General features: G+C 39.7%; 1 protein-coding gene across 2 annotated transcripts in view; it reads right to left on the bottom strand.

The window, feature by feature from the left end:
- Positions 1-270: 270 nt before the first annotated feature.
- The window catches only part of SLC10A7 (solute carrier family 10 member 7), a 154860-nt gene continuing 142258 nt past the window's right edge, over positions 271-12872 (bottom strand). Inside the window, exons 11-13 of one of the 2 annotated variants that reach the window (XM_050896301.1) lie at positions 6374-6519; positions 2992-3030; positions 271-2024 (exon numbers count right to left, since the gene is read on the bottom strand). In XM_050896301.1, the coding sequence (XP_050752258.1) occupies positions 2004-2024; positions 2992-3030; positions 6374-6519 (206 nt within the window). In that variant the 3' untranslated portion in view covers positions 271-2003. Of the gene's footprint in view, positions 3031-6373; positions 6520-12872 lie in introns of both variants that reach the window. The other variant, XM_050896302.1, reaches the window with a different exon arrangement.

Here is a 12872-nt window from a genome sequence, read left to right as displayed (position 1 = left end):
CAACACCAGATATCTCTCAGTTAAATTTAAAGCCAACAAGTTGAAAGGATTCAGAACGGTTCTAACCCTCTACTGAAAAACTGGTGGAATTCAATGAATTAATTTTCAGCTGATGATAATTTGCAGTATTCGGAGGACTTTCCCCAAGTTTAGTTCATAAAATAATCCGTGAACTGTACAGAAATATATTTTTTTTAAAGAACAAGCAAACAGTTTAAAAGCTTACCCACAAAAGAACAAAACATATGTAACAGAGGTAAAAAGTTCACCTAGAGGATAAGTAATTTTATCTTGTTTTCCTATTAACAAAATTAAATTCAAAACCATTCTGTTTATTAAAGACATATAGGCATAATAACAAGTCATAAAACAAACATCTTAACAGTCTTTAAACATAAAGGAATTGATATGCATAATTAATTTTCATTAAGTACGGATTTAAAATATGTATTTCAGTTTTGCTTTATATTCCCTTTAGACCAACACCTCCAACACTCATACACAATATTTAGGCTGCCCCAAGCAATCAACAAGGACTTTGTAAAGGCTCTAACAAAACTCCATCTTAAAACAGTTTGCAATATTCTTAAATGTAGAAAAAATTTAACAAACAAAAAAGGACGTGTTCAGTGGAATCTAAGCAAGTTGTTGGATGTACTGAAAGTCGGAGATTCAGTACGTAGAGGTAGCTCAGCAAGGGTACTTGCAGTGTGCTGACTATTTAGCGTTGACACAACCACAGTATGTTACTGTATGCTTGAACTCTTCCTATATATTTAAAAAAAGCAAGCACTCTTTCTGGGCCTGTTGCTTTGCCATTCAAAACCAACAGAAAGAGCCATCGATTTCAGTGGGATTGCGATTAGGTACTTATATACTCTGGAAGTTCAGGTTTATGGGAACAGAACAGAAAGAAACTGTCCTGAGTGTGGATTCCCCACTGCAAGCAGGGTTTTTAAGCCCAGACAAAGAAATTTTTTCCCATGGAGCCAGTTACCGGTTAGCATGCTTAAGGAAGGGGAACCTTGAACTTGGCCCAAGAACACGCATGCTATTCTCTCCAATTACCTTGCAGGTTGGGCTGTTGGTGGATCTGACTATGCTATCTAGGGATGTGCTGATCAAAACTGTGAGCTCACTGCCCACTGCCCTTTGCATCACCGGCTAGTGAGAAGAGAGCACAGCCCTGGGGGACACGGGCGGTGGACAGTGTCCCTCAGCCCTCCCACCTGCTCAGTGTGCCAAGCTTGATCCCCCTTCCAGGGAATGAAAGAATTCAGCATGTTGCCACCTCACATACCTTCGTTACATGGTCATTTTATTGGTGATGACAATTCTGAACAAGGTGATGCTGTCAGCTCCCAGTAGTTTCTCATACAGGTGGCAACAGAGCAGTCTTGCTCTGACTGACCATCAGGTAAAGCACCGATGATTGGTACCGGATTACTTTCCTGTTGTTCACAGGAATAATGGACTAGGAATAACAGACTAGGTAAACCAAGCACAATCTTTTTCACTAAGGCAAAAGGATACGAATTTCACATGCCTGTTGTCATACAAAAGATCTTCAGCTTGTGTAAATGGCTATAGCCTTATCAGAGCGACGATAATTTACATCTGCTAAAGATCTGCTCCTAGCTGTTTGCACTCAGTTGCACCATTAACTGCAATGTTAACCATGACACATATGAAACTTCTGCATTTATATCGATCCTAGTTTGACCTATTTCTTTCATTCCTTTTAATATTTTAATGCACAATTGCCAGCACAGTTTTTGCAGCTGGGTACACCTCAGAGTCTGGTATGCTTCTGAAATCTTAATCTCCCGGACAAGATGCAGTGCTGGCTATATGTTTAAATATATGCCTGGGTTCCTTTCTTTTCAACACTCCTCTTAGAAAGAATATTTTGTATTCTTTTTTTATATAAGTTTATTAAAAAAAGTAACATTTTATTTTTTAAAAAGTGACTGATTGTCGAATTAGCTCAGATAGCATTTCTGTTACGATAAGGATCCTTTTAACTGGAAAAAAAAAAAAAATTGTCAACTTTCTTGTCCTCACAAGCTATTATTCATTACCAATGCAGCAATACAGAAAACGTAGCTTGGCTTACTACAATAAAGGCTCTGTTTCAATATTAGCATCCTAAATTCTGTCACTGCAGATCTCCGTGCCTTGCACCAGGGGAAAGAAAAGAAAAAAGAAAAACAAAAATTTGTGTTCTTCAGGGGTAAATTATAAAAGCTCTCCTAGCTGCAAACACAAATACTTCACTCATAACCCAAGCACCAGACCATTTCTTTGAAGAAGCTTATGAGGCATTTAAGATATACAATGGCACAATATCATACAATGGAACTGAAAGAATTTTCTTGAGAAACCATTAACTTTGAAGGAATGTCTAGACAACTGTGTCAACAAATGCAAATAATTCATGCTTCTCAGCTTCTATCCAATGGATGGCCCCATGCTGAGTATACACAAACTCAGAAGAAAAAGGCATGTCACAGTCATATGACTAGGGAGTGTAACAGAGTCACACAGAAATTCAAGTCAATCTTGAAAAAAAACCTTCAGAAAGCTCTTCCCCAGGGTAAGCCAGCAGTGGGATAGGCTTCTGGTCATTTTGGCTAGTTTAAAACAGAGACTTACAGCTGGTGCACCCTGGCTTCAAAGCAGGGGCAATGGAAGAAACAGCTGTTAGTCATGACCATTCACTTGGTTAGAAAAATAAAAACTAAAGGACTCCAAAATACTGTACAACCTCTTGCAGTAACCAACAAAGTGGCTTCCTGAAACAATGCTTTTGCCAAAAATGCATCTGTAAGGCACTTAACAGGTATCTTTTTAATATATATATATATATATAAAAAAATAAAATATGCACTGAAGCAACATTCACAAATACCCAGTTGTCTCAATTGTCTGTGTGTACAGTATAGTACATATATACATTCACTGTGACACAGGCCATCTCCATAATTATACCTTCACGGGTGTTTTGGGCTGCCTGGTTAACTTCAGTGCCTGTGAACAGTAAACAAAACAGTCACTTTTTTATATTCTTAACGGACAACCAACAGCGCAAGACAAGATTTTTATTTATAAGGGGCAACAAAATGCTGCCTGTACTTCTGGCAGGCTGAGTGAGGAGTCAGCATACAGCTGATAGGCCACTCTGGGTTTTGTGATGATGTTTTTGTCTCTGACAGCCCATCACAACCTCCTCATATACAGATACCCTTAACAGAGGAACCACAAAGGAATATGGCTACAGTGCCAGTGAAGGAAGCAGAGGTGGGGCTCAGATGTCTTCTAGAAAGCAACTATTTGGACCCCACTCAAACCACGTGTGGCACAGATACAAGAGCTTCTGACCCACTTGGGGAAAGACTGTGAAGAAAATTTCTGCCAACACCTTTGTGTTTGCTGGCCTCCTTCCACATGGCTCGAAGCCTGCTCAGAGTATAGTCACTGCTGCAGTGGTGGATGTCACACACCTCTGATGTTTATACCTTCCTTTCTGAGAAAAGGCAGGAATAAGCCAAAGTCCATCAGTCCAGAGGTGATCTTATGCCAGGGGACACCTGACGTCTTTGTAGCTCTAGTCTGCTCTTACTGAGGAGGAGAGAAACCACATGCCTTTATTGGATGGCAGGGTCCAGCTCTGTGTTTGTCGCAGGGTTGGCCAGCTATGGTAGCTGAACTATTTATTCAGCGTGTGACGGAAGGTCAACTGAAATGATAGGTGACCACGCTTCTAGTTTGGTGGGAAGCAGCCTCTCTAACTTACGAGGCAAATGTGACAGGCTTAAAAGGTGTTAGGTTTTCAGCTGCTCCTGTATACCGATGTGGTCACTGTGAAGGACACCCGTTGTTGGTGTGCTCTCCAACAAAAAAGCTCAGTGCTTTCTTGTGCGGGACAAATCGGCCTGAGTGAGAGGGAAATTCGTGAAATTTGCAAATTCCTGAAATTTGGAACCTCTGCTTTCCTTAGCCTTTTGGGTGAAGTGTCCTGACAGACTGGCATTTGCCTGTCGAGTGAGAGACTTATCATTTCCGGAGGGTTGGCTCAACAAGCAATTACCAGTCTGAGAGATGTCTGATAGGTCTTCTTATTGTAGACATTAACCTTTAATATTGTACATTTAAAGCTTGTAAGCACTGCTTGAAAAAACACTCCAGCACAAATGTAAACCCTTAAAAAAATCCAAACCTTTAAAAATAAATAGGCTATATTCCCCTCAGAAACACCAGCTTTCAGAAACACCAGCATTTAACTATTATTAAATCTAGCCATTTGAGATTAGTCCTTTGGACATTATTCAGCAAGAGACTTTGGAGAGAGACATCATTCCACATTTTGTTTGGGGAAACAATTTTTTAACTTTGTAGTTTGGCAGATTCTGCTGCCATATTTACAAACTAGAAATACCTTAGTGTAGATGAACCTCTAAATATTTAAATTCAATTTCATACAACCAGATCACATGTACTATCATAATTAAGTAAGAATGTCACTGCAGTTGAGTACTGTGACTGGATAACCGCCTCCCCCTGCAAGAGAGATGCCAAAATGAAGCCAAGGTGTTTATAGAAAATAAACATCAAGGGTGATGATGACATGTTTATTTTCAAAGCGGGAGACCATTATCCAGTCACAACATTCACTTCTATTATACTTTTTGCAACTGTACCAGACCCAACCTCATTGATTTTTTTCAAAGAGTAATGAAAATAACATTTGTGAATAATACAGAAGACCAAGTGAAGAAACTGCTGCAACAGAACAACAATCCCCCAAAGTGGTTCTACAGTAGCATTACAGTCTGATTAGCACAGGTTTATTTGATGCTTAATGAATAAGAAACTAGTGCTGGTGAACTGTAAATCTCTCCAGTACTGGAGGACTTTTCTGATGCCCTGTTTAAAGGCTGTGTTAACTTGCAGCAACTACAGCAGCCCCTAAAGACCATTACTGCCCCTGAGGATCAGGGAGGTCTGGATAAGCTCCAGCCCCACTCCTGGTCTTGGCAGCAGAGAGCAGTTAGATGCTGAAGAGAAGCCAGCATTGCAGCGATCGTTCTGTCACCGGTAGTGTCAACTTTAGGCTATCTTTCTGCAAGAATAGCATGGAATTTTCTTTACACAACCTGTAATGTCTCCTGACAATTTCTGATTAAAAAAAATCATGACTTTCAGACTGATGGAGAAATGACATACGATTCTCAAATTTCCATTTTCGGATGCTAAGATACATGTATCTTAACAAAGTCTGATTTCTGGACTCAGTTCCTGAAAACTGAGAGTTTTCCTGCTTTTTACAATTCAGGTAACCAAAAGTGGAGCCACATAAAAATCACTGATTTGGGGAATTTTAGCATTCAAGTTAGAAAGGTGAATTTAGTGGAGCTAGTAAAATGGCAGCCTGCTGGGTTTTGCTGAAAATTGGAAACATGGAAGTTATCAAAAAAAATTTCTCCACTGACATGTGGAGAATACAGGGTACTGGTGGCGCTGGGCTTCCCACAGTAGGTCTCAACCTTCACCTAAAATGGCTGCCAAAGACTGCTTCAGTTGCCACAGCTTTGTGATCCTTGTTATCTCAGAACATTAAAGACAGCATTAAAATCAGTTGCATGGACTAGCTTTCTGCGAGGTGGTTACTACTGTTCAGAGAACCTGACTAAAACCATTGCAATTATTTCACATAGATCACAGAATGGCTGTCAGATGTCAATAGCTCCAATTTGTACTGAAATAAGCATAATTTGAATCAGTGATGTCAATGCAAAAACCTCTAGGTTATAGTCTATAATGCTACAAGCTATCCCATGCCATAATTTTGGCATGAAATGTGATACACCAGACTCCTGTAGACTTCTTGCTATTGTAAAGGGTAACCCAAGTAGAAAAAAAACAATTTAAAAAGTTTTCATCCTGCTGCAATTCAGTTCAGAAAGTGCCCTCATTTTACCCGATTTCCCCAGCTCCCATGCCAGTAGACAAATCTTTGTCACTTCTCCATAAGGGAGATCTAAAGCTGTGATTAGTAGCTAAAGATGGAGCCATTCTTATGGGCATAATCTGAATTCATAATTTGAACAAATTCATACTTTGAACTAACCATAGAAGTCTAACTTCAAGATTTGAACCTTTTCAGAGCCAAGGAGGATAAAGTTCAGCATTTTTAATTTGATACTACTGTGACTATCACTGTTATAAGGGAAGTAAAGAAACAGAAAAATCCCTACCACGGGATCTCCAAGAAGGAACCTGAGGAGTTTAAGACATGTGTTTAGGTATTTTTTTTTCCTCATAGCACACTTTCCATTATAAATCCATTATAAATAAACCCAGCAATTCTTACCTTTTGCCTAGAAACCATCCAAGATTTTATTGTTGGTACCAACAGACTGCCAAGAAGAATCTGAGCAGGATGATAGATGAGTAAAGGGACGGAAATTAAGGACAGGTGCTCATAACCCGCAAATACTATCTTCAGCATTGGAATCCCTGCAGGCAGAAAAACAGGAGACAGACTCTCACCTCAGACTTTGAGCTCCAGATAAAAGCGAAGTATTTTATGTTGCATTGACATTTCACAAAAAAAAAAAAACCAAAAGAAACAAAATGAAGACTCACAAGTTTTATATAAAAAAAACCAACCCAAACAAACCAGCAAGAACATGAACGAAAAAATACATGGCAGAGAAAGTTCTGTGGCAGAAAGGAAGGAGTAGGGGAATGCCATAAAAGATCTTTTTTAATTATACTAATAGCTGTCAAACTCCTGCTGAAGACTTGATATAAAATACATTCTGCTATAGCATGACTGTTCGGTTGCTGAGCATAGTTCTGTACTGCTTATTTACTGCTTCCTCTCACTATGCTCTGTTTTGTGTTTTCACGATTGTCCTCCGTCCAACCTGCCCGATTCCTGCTTGTAACCTTTCTTCAGTCCATTCACCACTGGAGGAGGGCTGCGTTTTCCTGGCATACTCCCTGCCAGTTGGTGAGTACCCAAATGACAGCCTTCTCTGCTTTGACCGATTCATGCAGTCAAGGTAGAGAGTCAAGTACTCTGCTGGTACTTGACTGCAGAGGTACCGCTTTGACTGATTCATGCAGTCAAGGTAGAGAGTCAAGTACTCTGCAGGTACTTGACTACAGAGGTACTGCTGCTCTTGTGTTAGAGAATAAAACTCTCTGCTCTACCTGTATGTTTCAGAAGAGATACAGCATGAGAGAGAAAAGGTTTAGTGAACTGAGTGAGCAATATGAAGTGGTCATGCCTATGAAGAGTGAGGGAGCAGCTGGAGTACAGAAGTTGCTAGATGCTGGAAGACGTGAGTGTTAAGAGCTAGAGATGGGCCATTTTTCCTAAGAGCTTGAATTTGCACTCAACGGTGCTAATTCTATTAGACGTCTCCATGCATAATCTTTCCACTTGATGATGTGATATGTAAAATTAAATTTGATCTAGTTTTGCAGTAATGAAACTGATTATTTTTACTTTGAACGTGTTATTGTTCAAAATTATCTGTTTAAATCTTGGAACTTTGCTACCATGCTCCACAAAACATAGGTGTGGGCAAAACTTGCAACCATCTCTGTCTTGCTTGACCAGACATTTGCATAGTTGCCAACAAGAGCTGCTGCGATTCCTCAGGAGCCCCCTGAGAACATACCTTATTTTCTCCCTCATCTTAAATGTCATTCTAGGAATCTTCTGCCAGCATCAACCTTGCAGCAAAGCAGACTACACACAGTTTTCACAGAGCTCATCTGTGTGTCTCCTTTCTTAGCAATGACAAAAAGCTGAGCTTTGTGCCACATGCCCTCCATTCCCCCATGAGTAGATGTTTCAGATCAGCCAAAGTTGCCATGTTTACATAAACTTTTCTCTCTGTCTTGGATAAATTCCCATTCTCAACACTTTCAGGTTTCCCTTAATAAAAGTTGCCTCCTCCCTATGTGAGGAAACACCTTATTTGTTGAATATTACTGCTCCACCAGTGCCCCACTATTGCTGACACATGTCTAGGCTTGCTGAAATCTTCATGATGTTTCCACAGCACTATTTCTTGCCATTATTTTGATTAGCTTCATCACATTACACCACTAACAATCTCGTCCCCATACCAGCAGCCTTTCCTTATGTGGATACTTCCAGGGAAAGATTAAATCAAATAAATAAAGGCTTGCGTGCTTAATTTCAATATTATAATTACCTTCAAAACAACATCATGGACCTATCACACAATAGGGCTGCTTATTATTAACACTGATTTCTGGGGCTTGGGAATACATAGTATTTGGACAGAAATTAAATGGGCATTTGCATTATATTAAGGAGTGTAATTTACTTCAAATGCCCATCATACTGTTTTTGTAAACAGATAAAGGTTTTATTGCCTGTTTCCAAGTCTCAACTTGACCCGTGTGGCTCCTTTTCTGTTCTCTAACCACAGAAAAATAAACTAGAGTCCCAAGCTATGAACATGCTATATTTATGTTCGTAAGACAGTACCTGGTGTTTTGGTAGTGCAATTTCATCCATAGATCCAAAAACACTTTAGTAAGCTGAACAGGACTCCTACAGAGAATCAGAGAACACTAAAATGACTAGCCTAAGATCACACAGAAAACTACCGGCAGAGACGTGAACAGAAGGGATCCAAAGTGACTGAGACATGCTTTAAATTACTGTACATTTTCTGAAAGAAAAGATGAGAAATTCCAGCCTAAAAGGTAAATTCTCTAGAGGGAAGCTATTTCAGTAAACTAGGAAAAGAAAATTAAAGTTGTCAAATATAAATACAAAATACTATAATTAGTGTGACAATATAATTAGATCACTGGGTGGAAAGAGGTTCTTAATTCACAGCTTGTTTGAATACATGTCACAACAATAGGTTCCTGTAAGCTACTATGTGCAATTAAAGTTCCTGTTATTTACCACAAAAAACTAACTGGTGAAAAGAAGAAATAATAATCAATTTTGCAGGTAAGCATTAGTTCAATGGAAAGGAAAAGCCCTGTTGCCTTTTTATGCACTTTCTGATTTTTATAATTCCAACTTTGCCAGTATGCAACTGTCTCAGAAAATATTTCATGACAGAGATCCACAGACTACAGTCACAAATGCTTGCGTCAGTAATATTACCACAAAGCTAAACAAAACAGCATGGGTTTGATTTATTTTTAAAAACGTTGTCTAAACTTTTTCGTAGCAATACATAGTAACTGCAAGCACCAGTATGACTGCTAATGTTTTCCAAATACATAAAACTCATGCAAATTCCTAATTAGGAAAAACATATTTTAAAAGTTACTTTTCCCTCTCTTAAAAAAAACCCAAAACCTATTTTTTTAATATATATAAAAAACACTTGGGGGAAAAAACAAACAAACAAACAAACAAATGAAAACCAAATCCCAGCCAAAGGAAGAAAAGTGACATTATAATGCCTGGGCTGATGCTCTATGCTGAATCTTAGCCCGTAATGCATTTTCAGGATGAGATGATGAACTAGCACTCCGAGAAGCTACAACAGAAACACTGACTGAAACAGCAGTGACATGAACAGGTGCGGCTATAACAAAACTAATAGAGTGAGGTGAGTTTAAATCTTTCAGATAGATAGCAAGGAATGAAGGTGCTAAGCAAAATGGATATGGTTATCTTTATTTTGGGCTGTCCACTCCTCTTTTCCTCATCTTTTATAGCAGATTGCTTCCAGTGCTAATGGAGTACGATAGCTACACTAAATTTAAGATAAAATTTTGCACGGGATCAAATCACATATTTTAAACCCCAGCCCACTACCTTAGTCTTAAGTTTCCTCAAAGTACACAGCAGCTCCTTCCTCCCCCCACCACCAATATTACTAGGGTATTTATTTGCCATCTGGAGCATTAAGGCTGCATTCACACGTATAAAGAATAACGCCTGCAAGGATTTTTCGTTTGCTTTTCACAGAGCCATTAATCATGCTTATCTGCATTTCAGGGTAATTGGACTGACTTCTATGCGTCTTCATCTTGACTGACACTGGAGGAGGAACACTGGCATTATCAGTTTATGGACAATCTTCGTTAAGTTTTAAGACTGCTGTCATGGTCTGAAGGCTCATGCCACAAACACCCATTCATGTTGCTGCTGTTTATGAAGCTACAGGCTTCCAGCAGCTTGGTTCAACTCCTCTGCCAAAGACCCTCACTCACTACGTATCATGAGAACTGAATGACAAAGTGCTCCTCTGTGGTTTGGTGCCAACTTGGGCAGCTTTGCTCAAAGTAGGGGCATAAGAAACTGCTGAGTTGCCAAAATCTTTTAAACAGCCTTATTGCATGCGTGTCCAACTCCTGGATCAGAGCTGACCAAACACTGTGACAGGCGCAAGTCAGGGCTGTATTCCATCCTCCTCCAAAGAAAGAGGAAATGTGGTACCCAGCTGGGTGAGAAAACAGCACCTTACCTGACCAGGACTACAGAGAGCTGTAGCAGAAGGGAGGAAGCACTGAGATCATCCCACAGATATCCCTTACCAACAGGATCATTGGTATTCCCAGCTTTTTAGCCTGAATTTCCCTCTTCTCCTTTGTTTGGCTATGTTTCTCCTACCAGTGCTCCCCCGTGTCCCCATCTTCTTCCTTGCTCTTTGGCTTCGGTATTCAGAGGCTCTTCTTTTCCTTCTGTTTGTATTTTCTCCCTCCCTCCTTCTTCCTCCTCCTCTCCACTCCCATGCTTCTAGCCTGCTTGGTTTTGCTTCCCAAGACCTTTGATTCTGCTCACTTGCAGCAGTGTAAATTTTGGATACTTCCACTAAGCTCCACTAAGTGCAGCGGGCACTAAAAATCAAAGTCCCACTGCAACCGAGAGAAGTGAGTAAGGCCTGTGATATGGAGTACATTTCATTTTTCTCCCTGTTTGCGTCCTCACTCAGCCCATTTCACGTAAGAACTTTGCAAACCTGAGGAAGAGCTAGCAAGAGAAAAGCTGTTTATCCATGATATTCAACAACGGCAAAGAAGAGTGACAGGACTGCTCTTACAGTCTGGTATAGGAAAGCCCTGTTTGCTCTCCATTGCTCCAGGGTATTCCAGTTTGGCTCCAAGGCTGTGGTTTATCAGCCCTGGTCAAAGGCCACTGTTTCTCTAGTAGCCTGCACAACTGAAAGCTATTTATCCTTCCTCCAGCTTTGCACCCAGTATAACCTCCCACATCCTCCCCTTTCCCCTTTGCTACTTTCACATTTCGTAGCCAGCTTCTTCAAAGGCCCATGAAAATATTATGCTGCACTTCACTACATTTAGTTAACTGTAAAATAATAACAATAAAAAATCCTAAAAGATTTGAAGGTATTTTTAAGAGAATTTAAATATAGGACTCTTTTCATCTAGCTATCACTGCAGTAATATAAATGAAGCAAATTAATTTTAATGCTCCAAGGTACTGATTCTGTGTCACTGTCACTGACAGGATCCAACTAGACTTTATGAGATGGCATTTGACTTTATGGAAGTGAGCACTATGCACGCATTTACAATTTTACAGGGACTTTAAGCTGTCATGCTGAAAAATGTTTATAAAACATTAATCAAAAAATGCCTCTTTAATACAATGCATTGTCTGAAAGATGTTAGAAGGCACATATTGTAAATGGATTCTTTTTCTGACTAAAGTAATTTCTACCAAAAGCCTTTCCCCACTGCTATACAAGTACACAGTGTGGAGAGATAAAGAGCACTTTCTCAGCACATTACTACCTGATCCAAACACTTGGGAAATCACTAATGTACAGCATGCCATATTTCCATGTCACACATGACACATTTGTCTAAAATTACCCAACAGAGTTTGACATTGCAGCACATTCCATAGCAGAGCTTTCAACTGACATCTGCCAAGTAAGAACTTCAAGTAGGAGCTTTCTTCTTCTAACAAGCAAGTAAGAGTCTTCTTTTATCCTATACCCATGATGGAAGTGATAAAAAATAAGTACTGGAAATCAGGGTTTTTTTCTATTTTAATATGTTTATTTTATGCTCGCTGAATGTGTAAGCTCCCCTTAAAGCACTGTTTCATCATTTGCTGTTTTCTATCACATTGCAATGGGTTCAGAGAACTTAATAGAACATTTTTATTACCACCGAAACATAGGCCATTATCTCTCACACCCAAAGCAGAATTATTGCTAGATGCTCTACTTACATACTTTACTGTATAGGTTTTTCCCCTTCAATGTCTTCATAACAAACAATTTATCCTAAAACTTTACTGCTTACATTACTGAAACACATTCCAAATCACAAAACGCTCCAGCATTTCTTCTTAGGAAAAGAGGTTTGGGGCAAAACAAAGAGGTCATCATGAGGGCTATGGAACCACCGGGCATTGAGGAATCAGAACGCCAAACCACCCTCACAAAGAGGCAGTGGAAATACTCTGAAGAAAAGCCTTAGCCTCTGGATTTTCAGTTCTCCCTTCTACTTGTCTATACATTTCAGAACTCTCAATTGCCATAATCTTCAAGTGCAATATACAAAATTAATCAAGTGTACAACAGTAGCTTCTCTGACACTCTCCATGCTACTCTCTTTCTGAAGGATCCTCTCAGGGGTTGATGTGAAGGGAACATCAGTAGGTCAAATAGCTATTTCTTTTTTTCAACTGAGAAAAGGCATGTAAAGAGGGGCATATATTGCATTAAACCCCTCCTAAGCTGACAGCGCAGGGGATTTCTGAGCTTATCCCTGCAAAGACAGTGCCAAATAAGCACCTGAAATTTTACCACCAAGTTTCAGAGTAGTACCGCATGCAGCCCAGTGACTGCATGGTGCGAAAGGGTGGTGAGATCTGG

Source organism: Gymnogyps californianus, chromosome 4 (genome assembly GCF_018139145.2).
Source record: "Gymnogyps californianus isolate 813 chromosome 4, ASM1813914v2, whole genome shotgun sequence".
Taxonomy (NCBI): Eukaryota; Metazoa; Chordata; class Aves; order Accipitriformes; family Cathartidae; genus Gymnogyps; species Gymnogyps californianus.
This window is presented reverse-complemented; position numbering and strand designations above follow the sequence as displayed.